General features: G+C 40.2%; 2 protein-coding genes across 2 annotated transcripts; one reads left to right on the top strand and one right to left on the bottom strand.

Annotated features, from left to right (window-relative positions):
• The first annotated feature begins 753 nt into the window (after nt 1–753).
• On the top strand, nt 754–8321 carry ddx21 (DEAD (Asp-Glu-Ala-Asp) box helicase 21). Its single transcript, XM_058088823.1, has 16 exons — nt 754–922; nt 1661–1900; nt 2007–2126; nt 2261–2336; nt 2718–2896; nt 2990–3107; nt 3446–3631; nt 3923–4068; nt 4303–4452; nt 4620–4781; nt 4870–4989; nt 5099–5172; nt 5320–5479; nt 5750–5884; nt 6220–6264; nt 6648–8321. Exons 1-16 carry the CDS (start codon nt 842–844, stop codon nt 6933–6935), a joined length of 2280 nt encoding a protein of 759 aa, XP_057944806.1. The 5' UTR covers nt 754–841; the 3' UTR covers nt 6936–8321.
• Nucleotides 8322–8709: 388 nt separating this feature from the next.
• chs1 (chitin synthase 1) lies at nt 8710–21921 on the bottom strand. Its single transcript, XM_058089784.1, has 34 exons — nt 21875–21921; nt 20660–20795; nt 20407–20592; nt 20123–20324; nt 19791–19951; nt 19598–19673; nt 19409–19527; nt 19055–19246; nt 18765–18859; nt 18586–18682; nt 18366–18487; nt 18127–18222; nt 16715–16879; nt 16492–16639; nt 16291–16356; nt 16027–16202; nt 15853–15911; nt 15412–15612; nt 15158–15326; nt 14979–15094; nt 14716–14895; nt 14522–14626; nt 14322–14439; nt 14106–14187; nt 13774–14006; nt 13547–13644; nt 12784–12865; nt 11958–12111; nt 11693–11797; nt 10504–10614; nt 10254–10391; nt 10066–10145; nt 9923–9989; nt 8710–9452 (listed from the first exon to the last, which is right to left on the bottom strand). Exons 1-34 carry the CDS (start codon nt 21919–21921, stop codon nt 9378–9380), a joined length of 4257 nt encoding a protein of 1418 aa, XP_057945767.1. The 3' UTR covers nt 8710–9377.
• Nucleotides 21922–25742: the final 3821 nt, after the last annotated feature.

The raw sequence follows: 25742 nt of genomic DNA, 5'->3' as shown, positions 1-25742 counted from the left end.
GGATATGAGTAAGAAAGGAGTATATTTTGTCATTATCCGTATTCCTCTTCAAAGAAAATGTTAATTATGTATTCACTCTTTAGCTCTGGGATTGACCAGTCGCACATTTCCTTCTATAATGTCAATTTTGTTTGCCTTTAGTTACGTATGTTACGACTACTTTCTGACTCTACACTCAATTGAAGGCAGATATCATTCTGTCATGACGTCACAGTAAACATGAGAACACGTGACACAACCCGGAAGTGTGACCGTCTGAATTCACGAGGCTGGTTCGCTGCTGGAGGCGGAGCCTCCGAACTTCTGGCCTACGTCGCCCGGGTAGGCCACTGGCCGAGTCAGCTGCAGACCGTTAAATTAGACTGACCAAATGTTTGAACATACATAATGGCCATGAACCTCCATAGTTAGCTTTTATACAACATTGAACAACCTGTTTGTCTGTTGGTGTAAATTTTATGTTTTGTCTCAATAAAAGTTGAGAAACATCTTAGAACACACCTTTGTAGAGCTGTACAAGTCACAGAGCGCTCTCTGGTGGACATTTATTGGCGTACACGAACTGCTCTGAAGACTAACTTTGGTCTTTTGGTTTGTTGTCAAACATTTTCACATCTACTACCTTGTGTAATTATATTAGTTGATCATTTTTTGAAAACATTTAACATTTAACAAATGTGGTATACATTTTTTCCAAACTCTCATGCCGATCTAGTGGATGTATTTCTATGCTTGACTCGCTCGACTTCTCGGGCATGCGCACTGTGCACGTTCTTTTCCATCCGCGTGTCCAAGCGTTTGCTTGTGTGTCCAAATCGAAGGGTTCCACTCTGAAGGAGAAATGCCATCAAAAGTCATCGTAGAAACTGACAAAACCATGGAAGAAGAGACGGAGGCCGTTGCGGATGTTAAGGTCTCAAAGGTAATCAGATTGATACTCGGGGTGACTTTTAAAACCTTCCTATTTCAGCTGCTTCCATGTTTGATAATGTGGCATGCTATGTTAAAACATTGGATTAGCGGCATTAGACAGGGTGACATGCTCTTCCAAAAAGGTTACTGTGTACGGTTATGTATCTGTTGTGTACACTGGGTTTAAGAACAGTTTTGAGACCATAATTTTGTCGCTCCGTCGAGATGGCGTTGTACATTAGCAGCACAGCCTAGCAAGAACATCACACGGGAAGGCCACGTGCTTGGAGAGCAGATCTGTACACTATGTGGACACAGGAAGTTGAGCAAGAGAAAAAGGCTGGGGTAAACTCTCAAACACTAGAGATCCTGGTTTTTTTGTTCAGTCTTGGCGTCATCTGGGGGCGACTCGCAAATGCAAACAAAACACCGTATTTACATGAGTATTATAGCATTCTGGCTTCTATATACTGGTCTTTAATGTCTACTTTACATTATTTTTCGTTTTCGACTTCAGCTGGTTTAATAATGTGTATGAAAAATTTAAAAATCCTGTACAAAAGTAATTTTTCCTTTTAACTTATGTTAAGTAACATCCATTTAAACCAGTGCTTTATTGATTGCTTCTAAGTTGTAATGGTACTGTGTATTTTCATTTTCACAAATTGTGACCTGCGCGATACGATTCTGTAAAGCTATCAAAACATTTTGTAACATATTGAAATGTCCTTCTTTCCTGAACATAAAGAGCAAATCTAAGGATGGCAAGAAACTCAAGAAGAAGCAGATTGTGGCAGAGCAGGAGGTAGAGGGAGATATGGACTGTGAACCACCGGCACCTAAAAGGGCAAAGAAAAAGAAAAAAGAAAAGCTTGCAGAGGACCAAACAAATGAGAACATCGATGAGGCCACAGATATGAATGGCAACATTGATGAAGTTGAGCCACCAAAGAAGAAAAAAAAGAAGAGGACCGAAGCAGATAAGAAGGTTAGAGCTGTTTTATCCTTCTAAAAAATTACCAGGTTGCTTTGTAGCACTGTGAAAAAGCTTATTTGTAACGCTTTTCATTCTGGCTTTACTGTCTTGGTTTTAGATAAAGAGTGTAATTGCTGAAACTGAAATCAATGGACATTCCATGCCGGAAACACCAGCTGAGACTCCCAACGTGACACCATCTCAGTCAAGTGATGACTCAAACACTGACAGTGAAAAAGTAAGTTAAATAAAAAATCATGTATAAGAATGTCAGCCTTTCAGAGCTTTTTATGTCTCTTATATAGGTCAATAACATTTTTTTGTCATTGGTTTTCACACTTTTTTGACTTGGTGATTCTGATTTTTGTTTAGGAAGAGACACCTGAGCAGAAAGAAGGGGCCTTCTCCAACTTCCGAATCTCTCAATGCACCATTGAGAAGCTCAAAGGTACCAGTCCCATTTGCTTTTGCAGACCACACCAAAAAGTTGTTGCGACTTTGTGTTCCCATAATTTGAACCAGAAATTTGTGGGAAAAAATTACACTAAGGCCAATAATATTTCAGTCATATTTATTATGACTAGATTTCGAGTCTTTTGATAGCCCACTCAAAGATTTTGAATGCATCTTCTAAATTTAAGTTACCATGTGGAGTTCACAAATGTGATTCAAAATATTATTCAGTGTTTATATACTGGTACCTTTAGTTGAGCTGTTATGACGTACTGTGGATGAGCTGCTGAATTACACACTGCTCCTCGTTCTTTGTTTGTCTCCATATGCCAGTCCATCATCTTTCCCACATTCAAATCTATCTTTCCTTTTTCAGCTCGTGGTGTCTCTTACCTGTTTGACATTCAGGTCAAAACATTTGACCCCGTGTATGATGGAGAAGATGTACTTGCCCAAGCCCGTACAGGAACAGGAAAGACTTTCTCATTTGCCATCCCACTAGTGGAGAAGCTGCAGTTGGATTCAGTGACGCGGGCAAGAGGCCGTCCTCCCAAGGTCTGCACACTTATTGAACACATGATTTTTATGCTACGATGTCCTAGATCACAACCAGTTTTATCAACTGAGATTTCTCTCCTTTGTCTGCAGGTGTTGGTGATGGCTCCCACCAGGGAGTTGGCCATCCAGGTCGCTAAGGACTTTAAAGACATCTGCAAGAAACTGACCATCTGCTGTTTCTATGGAGGCAGCTCATACAACCCACAGAGTGAGTTTACGCGCTTAATTGTGTATATATCATAAATCTCCAAATGTATATATTACACAAAATTGAGCTTGACAGAGCTGAAATTGCCAACAATGGCACTCAACCCTTAGGCCAGAAATCTTCCAAAGCAGAGTGATCTTAAGTTTGATCAAAACCAAATTGTAAACCTGCATACATTTCCAATTATCGATATTCACATACTACTCTTTTAGAAACTAAAGCATGTTAACATTCCTACATTGTAAAATGTTTCGCACAGTATTCTAAGTAGTTAAAATGTGAACTGTGTAACTTTTGGATGTCATTTGAATAAAAACATACATCTACTTTCTCTGCAGTTGATGCTATCCGTAGTGGGATCGATATTTTGGTAGGAACCCCTGGCCGTATCAAAGACCACATCCAGAATCATAAACTGGACCTCAGTAAACTGAAGCATGTGGTTCTGGATGAAGTCGACCATATGCTGGACATGGGATTTGCTGATCAAGTGGAAGAAATTCTAGCCGCCTCCTATGGAAAAGGTATCACTGACTTGGTTTCTGAAAAATGTGGTTTGAAGCAGTTATTTTTAAATTCTGAATACATTTTTCTGTCAGGGTATGACAGTTTAAACTATTTAGTAGTTTCTCATGAATATTATGAATAAAGAGTAACCTCAAAGATTGAATACAGTCTCTTGCCTGGAATTTAGAATTGTATGACCTTGAGAGGTACTGTAGCAATTTGTGTCCCATTTAAAAACGATTGATTTCATTCTTCCCTCGCAATGACAACGTGCCCATTTTTATGCTTATGGCCATGTTCCACTTCAGATGGTGACTCCAATCCCCAGACTCTGCTTTTTTCGGCCACCTGCCCCCAGTGGGTCTATGATGTGGCCAAGAAATACATGAGACCAGATTGCAAACATATCGACCTGATTGGCAGGAAAACACAGAAGACCGCAACAACTGTGGAAGTAAGTGTGTGCTCAAATAGTAGAAGGGCAAGTTTCCAAGCATCATGGCTAAGGGTGGCCGTTGTACTTGGTTAACACTTTAAAAGTGACCCATTATGTTTTTCCCCACTTTTCTGACCAATTAATGTTGGTAGAATGTTGTATGCTCGTGTTTCGGATACATTTCAGATGAGATTTGATTTGAATAGATTCTCCCTCATGGAAACAGTAATGGTCACTTTTCACTTTGTGCAGCATCTGGCCATATCATGCCACTGGTCCCAGCGTGCAGCGGTGATAGGAGATGTGATCCAAGTGTACAGTGGAAGCCACGGCAGAACTATTATCTTCTGTGAGACCAAGAAAGAGGCCAGTGAACTTGCCATCAATGCATCCATCAAGCAGGTAAAGCCATATGTGCGCCCATAACGGCAATCACTGAAACGTCTAAGAGCTGTTGACTTGCTGCCAAAGCAGTCGTCCTAGGCAACTGGCATACGGAAACACTGACATCATTTGCATTGGAGTTGAAAATTGCCACATTTATGTTGTGCTGTGTGACATCTTTCCAGAGTGCCCAATGCCTCCATGGAGACATCCCTCAGAAACAGAGAGAGACAACATTGAGTGGATTCAGGAAAGGATTGTTCGAGGTTTTAGTGGCCACCAATGTGGCTGCCCGTGGGTTAGATATTCCTGAAGTTGACCTTGTGGTCCAGTGTTCTCCACCCAAGGTGTGACACTGCAATATTCTGTACTTGGCGTTACGGTCATGGATTTATTCTCCTATGATTGAGCTTGTGTGTTATCAATACTCATCAGGATGTGGAGTCATACATTCATCGCTCAGGTCGAACTGGCAGAGCTGGAAGGACCGGAGTTTGCATCTGTTTCTGTCAAAGGAATGAAGAGGACCAGCTGCGCTATGTGGAAGACAGAGCTGTATGTGTCCTCTTTAAACCCCAAAATATCAAAACAACTTTTTGGAGAAGCTTTTGCTGATGTCAAAAACGTAAACCGTTTCAATATGGTGTTTTTGGTATTTTTGCAGGGCATCTCATTCAAACGAGTCGGAGTTCCCACAGCCAATGAAATCATAAAGTCATCAAGCAAGGATGCACTCAGGTATGTGTGAGACACAATGTTGGTGAGCATGTTGCAATTCTGCAGTCAAACAATTCACTATATGCATTATTGTATCACAGTAGTGTGCTGGAATATGATGCTACGTCATGTGGAATTGTCAGGTTGTTTCTTTCCCCCCCCATCCAGGTTTCTGGACTCAGTTCCAGCTGCTGCTGTTGGATACTTCCGAGAGTCTGCAGAGAAACTGATAGAGACGAAAGGAGCAGTGGAAGCACTGGCTGCTGCCTTGGCACACATTTCTGGAGCTACAACTATAGAGCAGAGGTCACTGCTCAGCTCAGACGCTGTAAGTTAAACATGGGCAAACATGTAAATAGAATACTGCAAGTTTTGGCTTGAGCTTGCACCTTAACAGAGACTGCAACCCTTCAATCCTCACATGATTATTTGGGGTGCAACAATTCAAATTTTAAAAAGGCAATGTATTTTTTTTCGTGTTGAACCTAAACAGATATATCAAACTGAGGGGTCGTTGCACCCCTAATGAATGTTTATTAATATTGCAGGTTTTAAACATGACTGTTTAGCTCAACTGATTTTTTTTGTTGTTTCTCAGGGTTTCACCACTCTGCAGTTGGCATGTTCTCAGGAATTGCAGAATTTGGGTTATGTCTGGCGAAGCATCGAAGAGCAGCTTGGGGAGGACATTAAAAGCCACATCCATAGAATGAACTTCCTCAAAGGCAAAATGGTATATACTGGTGATTTAAATGACTATTCTAACAGTTAGCTGGAGGTTACAGTAGCTGTTTGTTGACAACAACCCTAAAATTTAAGACCCTAAACCTTATTTTGTGACATCAGGAAAGGATATGTTCAAGGCTTAAAGTGTTGCTTTATTGTAGTCCTTATGTTGAGAGAGGAGACTGTTTCTTTCCAATATAGACTTCAGAATAGCATTTTATAGCTATTAGCTGTTTGATGTTCTCTGAAGTGAACCTAATTGTCTCATAATTTCTTATCTGGTACAGATTAACTAACTGAATTGTAATGAAGCTATCATTTTAACCTGACTGTTTCCATTAGGGAGTTTGTTTTGACGTCCCGGCTGACAAAGTCAAGGAAATTCAGGTAAGGACATTTGAAGATAAAATGTTCAATTTCTGGTGACATTGGAGGAGCTACTGTTGTAGAACATTACATCAATCAAATTGCATGTGTTGTACAAAAGATCCTGTCGGTCATTTGACCACACCCCACATCAGCATGTTGTGGTTGATTTACATTTGTATCCGGCAGAATATTGTTCACATGTACATTATGATGCACACATGAATATCAACAAAAACATATTGCTACTTTACCATTATAAAGTTGACATTTGTCTGTAGAATATATCACAGGCCAATAGAAGACCAGCTCCATCACTCATATGGGGCATCTTAAAAAAAAAAAAGTATTTTGTTTACACCTTGTCTCATAAAAATTGCTCTCAATGCTTGATTGTTCAATAGGACACCTGGACTGATGGTCGCCGTTGGCAACTGACAGTGGCCACAGAGCTCCCTGAGCTGGAGAGGCAGTACAGTAATCAAGGAGACAGAGGCTTTGGTAACAGACGAAGAGGATTCGGAGGCGGAAGGGGACGCAGTTTTGGGGGAAGTGGCAGATATGGTAATGGATTCCACAGAGGCGGTGGCGGTGGTGGCGGCAGGGGTGGCGGCGGCAGGGGAGGCAGCGGTGGTTATGGCAACAGGAGTAGTGGACAAAAACGCAACTTCAGCCAAGCGTTTGATTACTGAGGTGCCAACCTGGGACTGGCTGTCACGCCTGTGGGCTGGCGGTGTTTTCTATTGGCTCTCAGTGAGGATTAGCGGGCGGAACTCTCCTTTATGATACAATGTCAGATATTCATTAAATGTATTTAAAGCTCATATTCAACAATATGAGCAGTGTCTTTACTCTGACATTAAGCTGCCAAAGGCTGTTTCCTGAGAAACCTTTACACTCTTAAAGGGATGGTTTGGATTTTTTTTTTATGACGTGACATCCCCATCGGGAGTGTCGTGCATCGGCAGTGAACCCCCCCAGTTGCTGGGGGTCACTTAAGTAAAGCGTTTAGCTTCGCAAAACAATATGCGTTCAAAAGAGTAATACGTTTGCGTCACAAAATTACCCACCGAAAAGTCAGACATCAAAAATCACAATTTCACTCCCTTTGTATTGCAAGAGTTTTAAATTGATAACTACAGTGGTATTGTCACAACAAAGTATTTAAAAAATGGTGTGGACTTGTAATTATCTGGGCTGTAACAGCAATATACTCAACCATTGAGTTGTCATGGTCATTCCTAGTAGGGAATATTGTCTTGCCATATTGGCACCCCAGGTAAGAACTAGCTATTAGAGGTAATATGTCGCTTATACGTATATTGTTCTCAGAACAGACAAGAACCAGCTTATAACGTTTTGCAGCAAATCACCAATTCACTATCTGAGCAGTAAAGACTGAAACAGATAAGATGTGCGCAACAATTGACAGCAGGTGGCAGCACAGTGATATGAAGGGAGGGAAAAAGACTGGTGATGAATTGTGATGTCTGGCATTTTTTATGGATCACATTTTTATGATGCAAATGTATTTTGACCGCATATTGTTTTGAGAAGCAAAACACTTATGTGACCCCACCAAGTAGTCGTAACATCATTGCGACTACTTGAATGCTTCTCATCGGACGAAGTGGGGGGGGGTAGCCGCTGTTGATAATTACACTGCCGATGGGGATGTCATACAACTTCATGTCAAAAAATTTTAACTATCCCTTTTAAGATGAAGGACCAATGCCAACCGTCGGTTATGACAGACTTCTATGCAACCCACGGATTGACATGCTGAGTTTTCACCTTTCAGATCAGTACATTGCTGAAATCCAAAGTTGTAGAAGGAAGTTGTGCTGGATTACGTTTTTATTACTTTGCATTTGGGGACAACAGGGAAGCACCATCTCCACCCACACCACATTTGCGAGGAGTGATCATGGTTGTCAACCTTTTCGAGGTGGAGTCTGTTTGCTATGTACCTTACCTCAGGTCAATATTCTCCCCAAGGTTTTGGATGATTGCTTTGCAACTCGCTCTTTTTACTGACTTCATTTGAAAGGAGTGTGTCCATTAAATGGTCAATTAAGGTTGTGTGTGTGTGTGTGTGTTTATTTATGTAGTCAATGTGAGTACGTGTACCTAAAATTTGAATGTTGCTTCCAGAAAGTAATGTGAAATAACATCAAATTAAAAATGAAAGGCCAAATCCTTGCAGGCACCTTGATTGAAGTGTGAAAATGCTTCATTTTTTTAGCTGATATACCAAAATGCTACCATAACTCAAGTAATGATATCGACATTGGCAGCGCTTCTTCTCTGAAAATGTTAGGTCACACATCTCATGTAATGAACACACGCTTCACACTTATTTGAATGTGATGCCACTGGGTGTATTTCACAAACGCTCTGTTGTAAAATAAGACAAATACTTCAATATGCATTATAAGTTATAGAAAAGGGGTCTTGTTTATTTGAACATACTGTCTCAACAACAAAGCAATTACATTTTATGTGGCACAAGTATGAAATTATGTACTGTAAGAATTGTTCCTCACGTCGCTTTTTTATTTTAGCTGCTTGCGACTCAAGTCATGTGTGATACTGCATTAAGAGAAGCACTTGCAGAACTTTACAATTATTGCAAACTAGATTCACAAGCATAAGGTGAAGGAAGTAATTCCAACTTCATATCGGACCCAAAAAAAAATTGCATTTATTTCAACGCAACGAATGTATGTATTACACAATTCATTGTTTAGTGTCCCATCAAATCAAAATATATGAAAGCAATTATAGACTACATTTAACAGTACAAAGTCATAAATAATTCTTTGGTTTATGTGCAAATGTTGCATTTTAAGTCCATTTTCAGGAGCGCACTGATCAGATTGAGTGTGCAGTAACTTCACATCATGCAGGCCCAAGAAAATGTTGATACAAATTCAACCAGGAAGTTAGAGTTATTATTGTTCTGCTACCAGGCCATGACTCAGTACATGAGTGAGCCTGTGAGTATGTTATACTGTATGCCATATCAGATGAAACTACAGTATATCTCAAGAGGGCATTAAAACACCTTTAGACCTTGGCTTCTGATAAGACAACAGAATGATGACAAGTGACACATGCAGAACAAATACAATCTAAAAGTCATCACTTGTGACGCTAAGTGCACTGGTGTTCGGGTTCTCCAGAGTCAAGCCATCATCATCATCATCCTGGACACAGAAAGAGAAACACACAGTTGACCAGATTAATTGCCCATTAATTAGTTATTGGTCATATTTTAAAGTTTTAAAATAAAAATAATTTGCATTATATAGCCATTGTACTGTAAATTCTGGACTATTGAGCACACCTGAATTAAGCCTCACTCACTAAATAAAAAATAAATGTTTTTAATATATACATTTGTCTATAAGCCACAGGTGTCCATGTTGTAACATACATAAGTGGCAGTGCTGGAGACAGCATTAGAACGGCACATTAAGTGCTTTGCACACACAATAAACCTTCCAATCCAACTCAACTCAGTGTTTCCACAGTTGCTGCACTTTTGCCCTCTATGCAGCGGGTTCCACCAGCTGCATACACTCACTTTAAGTACCACTAGGAGCAGCTGATTGGAATGATATGGAATGGCCACGAGTGAGTCTGCCCAAAGAGTTTTTTTTTTTTTTTTACTTACAATGTCTTTCAACTTGTAGTCTTTCTCTGTACTGCGGTATGACACCACATGGATCAATGTGTAGACCCTGTAGAACAAAATCAAAGTCAAGCAGTACCTTTTTCAGGTAGAAATAACACACCGGGGACAAAATGTATGCGTACCTGTGATATAACATGGCAAGGAACTGAATGAGGAGAAGGATGGCAAAAGACAGCAGGAACATCAAACTGAGAGGCTCCACCTGTCAACGTGAAGATGGCAGTTAAGTTTTGCATCAGATTTTACTACTTTAAAACATGTCAGTCCTGGTTTTGTGTGTGTGTGTGTGTGTGTGCGCTCGTGAGCCAACCTTGAGGAACTCTCCAGATTGTGTTCCATTCGAATAGTATTTAGGAATCTTAATGCTGATGACGTCATTCCCAATGGCTTGCAGGAAGAAAGTTGCAACCACCCAGAGCACATTGATGATGAAATACAGGAACACCGCCTATGGAATGATGGGAAAACTTGATTTCTTGACTGAATCTATTAAGTAGCTGGTTTTCGATATGTTGACGTGCCTTTGACATGGATAATAACCAGAAGTGACGTTTGCTGACCTTGTTGCGCAGAGATTTGAGCTCTCTGGTGACCTCGTCCAGATGAGCTTTAGTGTCTACAATGGGCTTCAAGTAGCGCTCAATCAACTTGCTCCAGAAGTCCTGTTCATCCTACATGCATATACAAAGACATGTATTTGTTTTTCCAGGAAATTCTTAGCCAACATGGTCTCAATTTCTCCCCTGGGACCAATCTCCCCCTAAACCGCTACTGTCCAATCCTACGATTATGCTGCGTTCAAGACAACTCCGGGAAAAGTGTATGTTTTTGTGTGCTGTGCTCCAAGAAGGTAGTGTATGCTATAGGGATGGAGCCGTACCCTAATACGGTATTTGGAATAGCAGGAATAATGACGAATAATGATGAATAATTAATTCGAACAAATACTTTTAAAATGTTTATATTAAACACAACAATTAAAACATATCAGAAAGCTGAGTTTCTTCATGAGATCGCAATGCATGCCCGTATCAGCCAATGAGTGACTGGTGTTCAGCAGTCGGGGGTGGAGACAGAGCAGTCTGCCCGCCCCTCACAAGTCGCTGCGGCGCGGAAGGAAGCTGAACTTAGTTGCATCTGTATTTTGCTTTGTAAACATTCTACCTTTCACCTCAACTGGGTTTCATATGCTGTTTTCAACTACCAGTAATAGCGGAGTTTGACGGGGAGATTATTATGTTGGGCTGCATTTAGTAGCTATTTACTTCTGCGTTCTCCTGTTGGTCCTGTTAGCATTAGCTCGCCAACGGTAAGGCCTTTGACATTGGCTTTAAACGGTTAAGTAAGTAAGGCTTGGGAATTGAATTGTATGCACTTCTGGGTGGTATTTGGTACCTTTAAGTTAGTGTGTGTGTGTGTGTGGGGGGGGGGGTTGTCATGTTCACAATGATATTTTAGTAGTTTTTGGTTCAGACCGATCGTGTTTGTGGTTATATGTATATATTTGTTTTGGCGGGGAGGGAGTTTATGCTCAGGATCCGAGCTCACTAGCATTATAGAAAATGGATTTATGGTTTTACACTGTGTGGTGAGTCTGCTGTGTTTCCAGTTCTGTTGTCTTTCCGCATGTCTGTGAACTCGTCACGGATACAGTAGGAATTATATGGGTTAATGGAGACCTCAAGAGTGCTGATTTGGTACAAACCAGCGTGATTAAGAAACCGACCAACTCAAGAATCAGTGTCTTACCTCATCTAGCTTCTGCACCTGAGGGGCAGTCAGAGTTTTCTGAATGGCTCTCTGGACTTTTTTCTCTAATCGTTCCATGCGACTGGTTTTCAGGGTGCGCCGAGCCTATGTTGACACACAATTGGTTCATCGGGTTATATTTGGCTGGCTAAGACATTTGATATGATAACGTCAATACATGGATCAAATCTGGCATTTTTTAGTTTTAGAAATGGCATGGTTTTACAAAGTAATGGTTCTACAGTAGCTATCGTTATTACTATACCTGCTCGGTCAGTGCCTGTTGCAGTTCCTCCTGCTGGCTTTCTGTCAGAGCATCCTCTGGTCCCACTCCATATAGTTCTCCACTGAGTGTGTCCGTTAACATGGCGACCAAATCCTCACACACGTCTTGTAGGTTTTTGGCGCGGAGAGAGTACCTGAGTTTAGGAAAAGAACAAGAACATGTGACTACATCGGCCCAATTAACTAGTTCAACCGATTAGATGTTTTTGGAGGCTTTTGGAACATAATTATTAGTTCCTTCCTGCCTGGGTGTACTTCTCACTAGGGATGTCCCAATTTGATATTGATGTACTGATAGCAGATATTCAGCTGATATCAAACGAGAATCGCATTATATTGGCCTGCATGTCCAATATTGGCACTGCAATACAAACTATTAAAAGAGTAAATGAGTCAGTTGCTAAATATTGTTCTCTGTTTGAGTAATATCACTTGATCAAGTCTAATATTCGGATTTATATTAGTATCGGCTGATAGTCAAGGTTGCAATATTGTATCGCGTTGGAAGTTGTAAAAACGTTTTTCCAAAATATATTCATGAATCAATCATGCTGTTTCGTGATTGAATATGGACTTTTGTTAGTAATACAATAGGCATATTTAATCAAATGTTACGTATTTTGCTTATATGAGCATTTTAAGCATACATATGGGTAAATTAACTAAAATACATACACATTTAAGGCATTCAGAAAATGCATCCAAAGGTGCTGGAAATGAGATGTAGTATTCCATACTGGTCACTGGGTGTCAGTCATGTTACTAATGGTTAATGGTTTACAGTCATGTTCTGCATTGTTCAATACCGTATTTGTTCTTGTAGGTTCCTCTTCAGGTTGGCAAAGGTCAGCTTCTTTAAAAACTCTTCTTTCACTGGACTCACCCAGTCTAAGAACACACGCACACAAATACAAACACCAGTGTTTTTCATCAATAGGGTGCCAAAATGGACAACAAACATTTGCTATTTGTCATTCTAATGTGGTTTAATAATAATAGTTTTGCAGCAGTTTTGCAATTTGGCGGCTGTCCACACTAGTAAATAGATGCATCCAGACGGGAACGGATAACTGAGGCACACTTCCATGTGGCGCTGTAAACAGAAATGTGGTCGGAACTATATGACACACCAAACCATAGAAGAAGAAAGAATGGCTGAAAATGAAAATGTGAGTCGTGACACTGGAAATCTTGGCTTGTGGTTAAAGCTCACTTCTGGTCACACGACTGTTGCGAAACCGTTGCGAATTTGCTTGTCCATATGGAAAAGACATTTTCAAAAAATACCGCCATTCCCATGTGGATGAAAAGCTGAAAGGCTAAAATACTTTTCCGTTTTGACCTGAAAACGTTCCCGTGTGGATAAATCCCAATCACTATATTCAACTCTCAATTGTCATCCCCATGCTACAATCAATCTACAATCAAACGTGTTGAGATGTGTAAACCCTAGAAGGAGCTACAAAGATAACACATATACCTTATATGAAAATTTTATAAATCATACCAGAAAATAATACATTCTTCCAGCACAATTTGGATTTTGTCTCAGTTAAAAAGGTTTCTTACCACTCATAGGAAGTTCTGTGGCCTGGTTGCCATCTTCGTAATCATCATCGTAAGATGCAGTTGTTGATATACTCTTTTTTTCATCACTGTCACTGTCACTAGACACACACACACACACACACACACATGCAACTTTAACAGTTCAGTTGGGCTCAACGAGTACTATAATTATGATGTATTATTATGTAATGATGCCATTATGGCAGGAATGGCATTTTTAAAGTTACCTGTCACTGGACACGGAGTCAAAGACTTTCAACTTCATCCATTCTTTCTCAGTCCGAAGTTTCCGACCCCCTTGCTCATCAGTCTCTTTGCTGGTATCCGGTCTAGCTTGTGGCTCCACATTTGAAGCGGCAGGTTGACTATTTTCCTGGTTTGTGATAGCAAGGGGAGGGGCTTGCTGTTCAGTTTGTCTTGTGATTTGTTGAAGGATCAGATTCTCTGTTTCCTGGGTTATCTGTCAATCATAAAGCAAAAAACTGCTATGAATGAACCGGTCCATGAATACACATCCACCGCATACATGTGATAATATGTCAGCAGGTGTTCAGGTTACCTGCAGCTTCATGTCCCAGCAACAGAGTTTGCAGTTTCTATCGCACAAAACATTATGGTTCTTTTTCACCTCTGTTGCCCCCCTATGATGAAATAGCAGAAAAAAAACAGACCTTCAGTGTCGGCATGCCCAATATCCTTCATACTAAACCAGTGTTTGTACTCATAAGTTTAGTGGTAAATGAGATAATTCTATGAATAATTATTGGTGCATTACTTATTGGATTCTCTGGTGCCCCAGGACACAATGTGCATGTTAACCAGTGAGTAAATGGTAAGCAGAAGGTAGCCACTGGGAATACAGATGAAATACATCAGGCCGTAGACAATCATCCCTGGAGGAGAAAAAGAATATCATGACATCATTTTACACAAATCAGAGAGTGCTGATGATAATCTAATATTTATTGTATGTACCAAACTCCTCAGGGTGTAGGATAGCAGTCACCAAGTACATGATCGTCATGGAAACAAGGAACACACCAGTCGGGGTTAAAAATGTGCCCTGAACCACCATATCACCTGTTTGGGACGGGAGGGTGGAGTTCATTATAATGTGTAAGCTTAAAAAAACAAGCTAGAATCTCACCAAGATCCGGACATTTACTCACCGATTATAGAAAATAACGATGCTGTCATGAGGAAGGCATACAGAACACTCATAATCCCAGCGATTGTTATCTGATTGTTTGGCTTGGCAACGAAACAGACAATGATGTAGAACACGGGAGGAATGCTTGCAATGATGATGGAAAGTGTACCAGCAAGTTGGAAGACAAACTGGAAAGCACCTGAAGAAAAGAACATTGATGAATAGCTAAAGATAGATATATCATGCAAATGGACGAATTAGATGGCTTTCTTGACAACTTACCCGCTACCATAAGAGTCACTGAGGCTGGTCCAAGAATAGAAGAACCAACGGTAAACATCTGGTAGAAAATGTAAAGTCTGGATATGGAGGAGTTTCTCTTCACCGTTTCTGAGCCACTGCAGTACAAAAGAGTTCATATTCATCTGAATGAAAACATCGGAAAAACAAAAAGCACTGACCTGTGCAGCAGGTCCAGTGTATTAGCCAGCGTCGATGGTCCCCATCGTCTCCTCTGGTTATAAAACTCTTTGAATTCTTGCGGAGAGTTAGTAAAAGCGTCAGATGCGGCGTTGTATTCCACACGCCACCCCTGCTGCAGCAACAACGTACACAACCAACGATCCTCTCCTGGAAAAAGTGAAGCAATTCAATTGAAGAATTGAACATTGATTGAATATCGCAAGGAGCCGATGAAGGAAAGGACAATCTGGACCTTGGTCGTATTGGACATATTCTGCAGCTCTGGTTGCGGTCGTCGTGTATCTCTTCAGGACGTTGTCATCCATTAAGGCGGATGCTCGAAACAGACTGAAACATCCTGGACTGCACAGCACGGATCCAAACACATGTTCTGCTGTCTTCTGAAGCCAGTGACCGACTGCATATTCAAACTTTTGGTACCACACCATGGGACCTGATGGCCAGACACAGAGCTTAAAATGTAGATGATGAACTTTGTATTGGTGGGTCCCTCTGAAGGCCCCCCCAGAAAACCATGTATGGATTAGGTTTCTTGTTACTGCTCTGCTGTTATTCCTCACTGCGAGTCGCTAATTATTTTGTCGACTGCTGCTGTATGTTTTTCCATAAGTGACTTGTCTATTATGATTGATCTGTTGTGCTGCAGAATAATTGAATACAAATGTTCGCTTACCCATTCCGGTCGGATGGATTCGCCCACAGGCTGCTCCTACATTTTCATACATCCTCAGTCTGTCAATGAAGGTAAATATGCAATCCAAATGGGTGAAAGAAACAAAATATCCCTTAAAATATGACATGAAATCACCTCCCAAGCTATTATAGAATACAATTGTCCAATACTGACCTGTCTACAAGTAGAATGACAGCTTTAGGTTGGAAGTCAGTGTCTCCGTCCAGAGCCAGGATGTATACATTCTCATCTGAGATGAATCTTCTCTTGTTGTCATTGTCATACTGGGGCATGAAGAATATCTCCCCATCCAGAGAGATCAAAGATTCTCTGCATAGGTGATTCTGCTGCTCAATACATAAAGAGAGTGTTGTTTCATTTGCATAAACTATCCATGAACCATGATGTAATATTACATGAAAGTAGTAAAAATCTTACTTTGATCTTCTGTGGCGTTTTAGAAATGTACCCCTTCCAGCCAAGAAGATAATACATGTACATAATCTAAAAACACACCAAAATAAATAGTTACAATTTGACCCTTTTGTGGTTCAACCAATATCGTATCCCAACGGTAGTTGTGTTAACATGTATCTGACGATATAAAGTCGCTTGAGCCTTTAGGTCGGCAACACATACCTGCGACCATCTTTTTTTGTTCCTAATAAGACCTTTGTCTTTCAGGTGAACGTAGAGCATGTTGCCTTCGGGCATAACAAACATGAGTCTTCCGCCATATGGAGTTTCCACAATGGATACATCATCTGGTTCTTTGTTGGTAAAAACCCTGAATATTTGAATGAAAGGTTTAGATGGAAAGAAATGTACTGTACGCATGCTTGAATGGAAGGCAAGACCTCACCTGTAAACCTCAATGACAACTTGTGTTAAGTCATTCACATAGGAGTTAACCAGCCTCTTCCCTGTGTCTTTTTCAGTCATGAAGGCGTCATCCACGTAAATGTGACACTCAAAATCAAAACAGTCCTTATGTTCTTCTTTTGGATCACCCCGGTAACGGTCCAACCTAAAAATAAACAATTTTTTTTACCAGGGTCCAAAGATTCCCATTTGCATGCATGTCTGGGATAGTAAACAATCATGGATAGATCATTCACTGTAGAAATGTTAAATCCGGGGTGCCCGTTATTCAATCAAGAGCTAACGGTCGATGGCGAAAGTAGTTTGGGTCGATCACATAAATGACTATTATATGATTTGTCATATGACATCAGTCAGCTCCTGAGTCACTCTTGCTCTTCCGTGGCGAAGATTACCTGGTGAATAGACGTCTCAAACAACCGTCATCTTTGATGGTTTTGCTTCGTGTCATGAACTCTGTTATACAAATTCCCTTCCGTTTCATTCATTCGTTCATTCATTTTCTACCGCTTAGCCTCATAACGGTCCCGGGGGATGCTGGAGCCTATCCCAGCTGTCTTCTGACTGGTCGCCAGGGCACATATAGACAAACAACCATTCACACTCACATTCATACCTATGCACAATTTGGAGTCGCCAATTAACCTAGCGTGTTTTTGGAATGTGGGAGGAAACCGGCCCACGCATGCATGAGGAGAACATGCAAACTCCACACAGAGATGGCCGAGGGTGGAATTGAACTCGGGTCACCGAGCTGTGAGGCCTGCACACTAGCCACTCATCCACCATGCAGCCTAATCATTTTCATTTCTTTTAAATCTGCGAATGTGATACATGAACTGAATAATACATGAACTGTGTGTCTACTGAATGCTCAGGTTAAGTACCCAACTTTTGAAGAATTATGTTTAATTATCTTTATTGAATTGTGCAGTGTGAATGTTATCAACTAATTTCATTACTTGTAAAATTGGACACTGTGAATGTGAGATACTAATCATTGGTATTTAGTAAAGTAGTCTCCAAGTTAAAGGTTAAATTCCTTAGACTGTTCATATATTTTGAACCATTCCAAAAACATGCATGCTAGTTTAATCGGCGACTCCAAATTAATGTGAGTGTGACTGGTTTGTATACATGTGCCCTGTGATTGGCTGTCGACCAGTCCAAGGTGTACCCCGCCTCTCGCCCGAAGACAGCTGGGATAGGCTCCAGCATACCTGTGACGCTAGTGAGGATAAGCTGTATAGAAAATGAATGAATACAGGGATTAATTGGATTTACATTATTTTGGTTTGAATTGGACTTTCTGGAATGGATTAATGGAGCTAACCGAGGTTCCACTGTTCATACCTGATTGTCAGTGTTCTAATGTGCTGTTGCTATGCAAACCTGAACATGGAGGTGAGAATCTTGAGCATTTCATCATAGGTCTCATGCCACATGGTGGCACATAGGTAGATGACACAGCTCTGGATGTCGTCTTGGCTGCAGCATTGAGGAGGAGACAGGAGAACTGTTATGTTATGACTTGTAAATGACTGACCAGACAGTCCTTTTTTTTATCAGTATTGTTTCCTTCTTGCCGACAAATTGTTGATAGCAAATAACTTTTTTTTTGTTTTTTTTACCTTTCTTGGTTCCGGGCCCGAGCCACCTTCATCTTGGTGTTGAGTAACAAAGACAAGTCAATGAAAGCAGATTCGTAGAGACGCCGAACAAACAGCTGAGATGTTCTTTCGATTCGCTGGACCTATGAGTTGGTAAAGAAAAATATCTTCAGATGTGCGATCTATGTGATGTATTATTTCAGATTTACATGGCAATTGCCAAGTGTGTATTGGCATCTACCTTGATCTTCCATACGTAGTACGTGCACGTCACAAAACCCGACCACATGCATACTCCCTCGAGTGCCAGCATGGAAAAAGGCCATTGTAAGTAGTAGCTGTCAATGAAATCACCATTTACTATACATAATGGAATAATAATACAATATATTATACATATATATATGAATGTATAGGTACCTGTTAAGTGACGTTCGGCAGATGCTCCTGGTGATTTCAAGTAAGACCAAAGGAGTTGTGTTCTTTTGGCTTAAGAAGAACAAACTTTCACAAAACTCTGCAATAGAAAAACACATTTTAAGTAGTTGGATAAAATAGTGCATTAACACGTGAACTGAGGGGAACCATTCACGTTTGTTTTAATTTAATTTAACCTATTAACATACCAAAGATACCTGTATATTCCTGCAATGCATACAACCAAATCAGCCAATTTTAGCCATGGCCAAAAATGTGCTTGGCCTTTTGACTGTCAAAGACTCACCTTGGATACTCCCTTCTTTCGCTCCATCCAGTTTTTGAGCTTGGGTTATGAAAAGGATCAGCCCCAATAGTAGCACTGAAGGACCTGTGCAACATAAGGGCAGGGCAAAACTCATCCTGACAGCATGAATCTTACAGGCCACCACTCCAAACCAGTGACACGCTGCCGAGCAAAATGCCTGAAGCAGGAGACAATTGGCTCATTAATGTCAGCCTAGTCAATAATAATACATCAAGACTATCATTAATCAGTCTTTACTGATTCTTATGTCCATTTCATTCAATATTGATATCCAATTATAAAGGGTATATATCTATATGTATTTTTAATGTCCGCCTACCTGTAAGAAAAACAGAACCAGTCCGATCTGTAACAATTCCCAGTCTACACTCCGTAAGTTGAAGTCATCCCAGACGATGGATTTTTCAATGACGGCATAGTACAACAGGTATACCGCCCCTACAAATGATAACAATTGGTAAGTTAGACAGAATCACTTATTAAGATTTTGTCACAGGCAGACAATTACCGATAACAATTATCCTCAGAATGCTGCTGATCACGAACACAAAGTCCCTGAAACCATCCAGTTCTGACAATGTATCCTACAGGAAAATACAAAACACAACATAAATAAAGCATGATATGCTGATACGCTATGTGGATAATGCCATTTCAATGAAACTGTGACGTGTACATACGTTTGGAAACACAGATTTTACCTGAATGCGATTTGTAGCTTGCACTGGATTCTCCCACCAGCAAAAAGAAATTAGGATTGAGGAGAAAATTCCAATTGCTATAAAAACAAAACAGTCGGGACTCTGGTTATCCACATACGATGAGACGCGGACGTAATAGTCAACTCCGAGCAGGCAGTATCCTGTAGGCAAACATGAATGAAAGTGAGAAACAACTTTTGGCTTTACTTCCATTGACAAATCCGGTTGGTCTATGGACTTGGAGGTTCAAGGCGATAGATGCTCAGTTATAAGACCTTGTGGGCCTGTTGTACCTTATTGGAATATTTGAAAACAGCCAAGATTAAAATTACCAGCACTTGTTAGAATGATGGAGCAGATTGGGAATAGGATTTTCCAGGTTTCTGCCTGCAGTTGGAAAATAATCTGAAGAATTGCAGATACAATACAGACACCCCCGCTGATGAACAGATTCGTCAATACGTCAAACTGAGGCATCACCACGAGTACAAGGGTTGCAGTGCCAAGTGACACGATGCATTCAGTGACACAGATCTGCAAAATAAAACCAGTTAGTAAACGCTGTGCTTTCTTTTTAAATACAAAACGTCTAGATTATGTAATAAACGTCACGTACAAATGACATGGTCTTCAAGTTGGGTTGTACGAAGCTCTTGAAGGCACACCTCCACAGTGATTTGATGAACACCAGGACATTTGGACACACCAGGCAGAACACCAGCATCAGCATGTAGAACTGTTTTTCCCTTGGAGTGCGCATGGAGGTTGGACTGGACAACGTTGACAGCACCAGGAGAGAACCCTGATTGGCCAAAATAAAATATGTTCCCTGTATGTACTGATGATTGGACGTCATTTATGAATCATACCTTGGCAACGACAGCACTGGCCAGAACACATAAACCGATGATAACGGCCACGAGGTACTGGGCCAGTTGGAAGCACCTTCTTTTTTGTTCCTTCTCAGCTCCTATTGGATTGAGTTGAAATGGATCCCATCGTTCCCTGGATCACACACAGGTTGTATTAACACCATTTTACAAATAATCTAATCTCATGCTATAACCACAGTTATTATCATTATTGCACTGAATGGTCTGTGGCAAAGTAACCTGAGAAGAGAGATAGAGAAAGGGTTGGGTTTTTTTTTATTTCCACTGGTACTCACATACTTTTCCATATATTGAAACCTAAGTTTTGACCTTTGACACCACAAAATGGAAAGTGTGATTCAGGTTTCACAGGCATTTAACTTGCTACATTGATATGATTTTTTTTACTTTGTTTCCTTGTTTTCTGCGCTCCTTTAAACATGACGACATATATTTTATTATGGTTTTAATGTAGTTTTATGTAGTTGCCAATATTTCCTGCTTTTCAGTGCATGGCCCTTTCAGCAGAAGGACATGATTAAGTCAACCCAAACTTGTCATTATATGATTTTTTAAAAAATATTATAAATGCTGTATAACTATCAAAAAAAGACTTCACAATTTGTTCCTTTTTTAATTGTAAATTGTTTTATATGGCATATACAGTTACACTCATAATCATTCAACCCTACTTGTAAATATCAGAGTAGCTGTAGCTTGCAATAAAACAACAACAACAAAAAAATTAAATTACTCAACATTATTAAAGTACATTTTGGTCCCTATAGTGTAAGTTTGAAAATAAATGTAATTTACAATTTATTTTGTAGTGCACTATATTAAAAAAAAACACCCATATAAATAAAGCAACTTGACAGATTTCAGGTTAGTTTTGTCCAGAAGTATTGCTTCTCCATCTATGCAGCCAATTTGTGTGACAAATTGTACAACAAAAAGCCTCTCAGAGACCACCGGGCAAGAATCAAACCCTCTAGAGAAAAAGATGGATTTCTGCTTCTTAAGAGGAAAATGTCAGCGAGACCAATTTTCCTCCTCTTTTGTATGAATTTAATCAAGTTGGCTAATTAGGCTGAAAGCTTGCCATCTACAAAAATTATATATATACGTATATATATGTGTGTGTATAGATTCATTATGTTAATCCATTCAATGTTCTTGGCTAATTAAAGCAAAGTAGAAATGATGTCTTACTTGTGTCTTTCCTGTCGGTTCTTTCCTCTGTGTTTGATGTCTTCCATCTTACTTGTCTAGTCTTGTCTTGTTGTGACCAATATGAAGATCATGCATCCAGTGATAGAAGGTGGAGGGATGTCTGTTGAAACTGTAATATCCCATATGGAAAACAAATAGAAAAAAAACACATTGAACGCTGAGTTGTTTCATATATCGTGCAGTATATAAGGCTTTTATGATTTTCTATAGAAAGTGGCCACTTTTTTCACACAATATAATCATTTACTGTATCATAATTGTTCAGAAAAGTACCCAAATCATACAAGTTTCATTTTGTACAAATATAGTCAGGATATTATACGTGTTTTCACTCTCTGATGCATTACATAGAAGTTTCAAACAAAAGAGATACAAACAGATTTACATATATATTCACATTAATATATAAACAATGACACACAAATACTAAACAAGTACTCGAGAAGACAAAGTATACCTTCCTTTGTGCTTGTTGTCTTGTATTCCTTAGCTCCCCATCCACTTCAGTGCCCGAAGAAAAACTAAATGAGTTAACTTCATGAGCAAATGTGTGTACAAAATTCAAATGATCCTCCAATTTGAAAAAAATTGAACAATTTAAAAAAGAATGAAATATTTCCTCATGGAACTCACCAGTGCGCACATGTTCCACCTGAATGTATCAGCAAGTGTGCATGTGTCGTTGACAAATACTGTTAGATAACGATGTAAGGGTTGCTGTAAAAGGTTGCACCGTAACCACCCAAGATGACTTAACTATACATGACTAATAAACAAACAAAATCTCAGTAATCTCTCCTGCTTTTATGGAAGAGGCCATAAAGAGGTACAAAGGTCATATTCACGGATACACGCCCTTTCTCCGACTGTAGTTTTTAATTAACTGAGCCAACTCATGGCTCAGTACTCTCAACTCACGATGATCGTGAACAAAGACATTTTATACGGCACCGTCATAAATACTTACTGGACCTTCCCTCCTCACAATAACAGGACATTCCTATTCCCATCCTGAATTCAAAAAGGGAACTTTGTTGTTTAAAGTGATACTTTAGCTTGTTTTTCATACGATGTTCAACCACCCGAAGTCTTAAGATATTTCTTGTTTATTTCCTGACAGATAAGGAAGTGCAACTTAAACATTTTCATTCATTCATTTTCTACTGCTTTTTCCTCACGAGGGTAGCAGGGGTGCTGGAGCCTATCCCAGCTGTCTTTGGGCGAGAGGCGGGGTACACCCTGGATTGGTCGCCAGCCAATCACAGGGCACATATAGACAAACAACCATTCACACTCACATTCATACCTATGGACAATTTGGAGTCACCAATTAACCTAGCATGTTTTTGGAATGTGGGAGGAAACCGGAGTACCCGGAGAAAACCCCCACATGCACAGGGAGAACATGCAAACTCCACACAGAGATGGCTGAGGGTGGGATTGAACTTGGGTCTCCTAGCTGTGAGGTCTGTGCGCTAACCACTCGACCGCCGTGCAGCATAAACATTTTCAAAATATAAATATTATTTTTAAACAAAAAGGCTAAATCTGTATAAACAAATGCAACTTTGACGTAAAACAATATAATTAAATCTCAACATTTTCTCCGGGTACTCCGGTTTCCTCCCACATTCCAAAAACATGCTAGGTTAATTGGCGACTCCAAATTGTCCGTAGGTATGAATGTGAGTGTGAATGGTTGTTTGTCTATATGTGCCCTGTGATTGGCTGGCGACCAGTCCAGGGTGTACCCCTCCTCTCGCCCAAAGACAGCTGGGATAGGCTCCAGCACCCCCGCGACCCTCGTGAGGAAAAAGCGGTAGAAAATGAATGAATGAATGAATGAAATGTTATTCCAAATTTGACAATATTACAGTTTTATACCGGAACAGATTATGTATATGTTATTTGTAGGAATGCTTGTTTCAAAACGCAAACAATGAAGGTGTTGCGTCTTCAGGAAAAATCCTCTCTCTAGCTATAAAGCACACCTTAAGCCCCACTAGCACCATAGGGACAGGTTTCACTGTTGACATTTATTTAATAGCCCTGTATGAACTTCATGTTATTCTCTCACACTTAATCTTAGGCTGCTTGTTTGCTGTAGCTTTCTGATGTTGTATTGTTTGTCAGCTTTTACTCTTCCCATTTGGGAATTCATTGTAACATTGTAAGATGACCGCTTTGGCTTTGTATCAATGGAACCCGTGCCAAGGCTAAAACATTTCAGTGGGTTGACCTTGTCGACTGTGTTTAGTGTTTAGTGTGTTACCACTGGGTGTCACTACAGAGCTGTGGCTGCAGCTGTTGTCAACGCTTTGCTTTTTTACGGTTAAGTGTGTTGGAGGATCTGCAATATTTGTCCATGAATTTAACTTTGGTGCTTCTTATCGAGGAGCGTCGATTTGGCATAGTTGATGTGATTGAATGTGTGAAGACATGGGTGCACAAGGAGTATTAATTCTGTTGTGCACGTCTGTCAGTGTGGACCAAAAAGACTGTCTCTGTCAGGTGTAGACCCTCATTAGGATGCGCTGCTGGTGCATAATCAACAGGCCATATGGTCGACATGACGGTGGTATCTTCCCCTCGCTGTATGGAGGTTCAGTTTAACAGTGACCCTACAATAGAAAAACTATTTACTGTAGTGTAGTGGTTCTCAAACTGTTTACACCAGGGGTGTCCAAGGTGCAGCCTGGGGAGAAATGGGTGAATGTTGTTTTACAGCCCTAGAGGACGTTAAGCATATGTACTGTACGTACTACGTCATGTTCTCTGAGTGCTTTATTTTTGCCAGGGCTGTAGTGGAATTATAATGTGAATTAAAATAAAATTAAAAAAAACCTTAAACTATATTAGGAAAGCAGGAAGTGAACAAATGTAACAGTTACTGATTGTAAAAGTAACAACAATGAATTGGAAAAGTGTACGCTTATTTGTGGCAGCATTGGACAAAGTCGGGTGATAAACGAGGGATTAACGTATGCTGGAAAAATGCGTCCGACAAAAGTTGACCACATTTGATTTTCCGAGTGGTATCACTTGGACACTCTGTGAGATGTTGTTGGTGATGCCACCATGGGCATTGTTCTTACACAGCAGACATACAGAAAGGTCAGTAACAAGGTAGCTGTTCCTGCCTCTGTTCTGAGCTCCCTCAATTGTTCAGAGCTAAGCTATAATTAGGTGCCATATGGACTCTGTGTTAAGAATAACTACTCACGACACACTCACAGAGAAAGAAGCTGGCAGTGCAATTTTAAACTCCCGAGATGGAATTTCTTGATAATTCTCCAAAGGCTGCATACAGATCATTTTAACACCAAATCAAATATTTCCTTTTGATTTAAAACTTGCAGCTTTATTTGACCAAAAGTTAATGGTTTCTGATGTTTGTGCTCCCCTGTCAGACCGTGGAAGCCTTTTGGGCTGGAATACGACAGCTTTGATACGATCATAATCTCAGAATATTCAGTTGTTAATCATGGACATGGACAACCAGCATCAACCAACGCACGGCATCATCTCCCAACAGAAGAGCAGTTTCAGTGGCAGATTACTATCACTGTCCTGCTCCACCGAAAGACTGAGGAGATCATTCCTCCCCCACACCATGTGGCTTTTCAACACAACAGAGGGCGAGCAATAAAAACACACAGGACTAGACTTATCTTGTTAATTATTATTAGTATTTTGTATTATTTTTATTTTACAAATGTTATTTTTTTGTTTTATTTTCTGGTAAAGTGATTTGCAGAGCACAGCATCCATCCATCCATCCATCCATCTATACAACACACATTGGTCTTAATGGCAGTTCATTCATGTCATTTAGTTGTTGACAAAG

This window comes from Doryrhamphus excisus, chromosome 12 (genome assembly GCF_030265055.1).
Source record: "Doryrhamphus excisus isolate RoL2022-K1 chromosome 12, RoL_Dexc_1.0, whole genome shotgun sequence".
NCBI lineage: Eukaryota > Metazoa > Chordata > Actinopteri > Syngnathiformes > Syngnathidae > Doryrhamphus > Doryrhamphus excisus.
The sequence above is the reverse complement of the archived record's forward strand: the minus strand, read 5'-3'. Positions and strand labels throughout refer to the sequence as shown.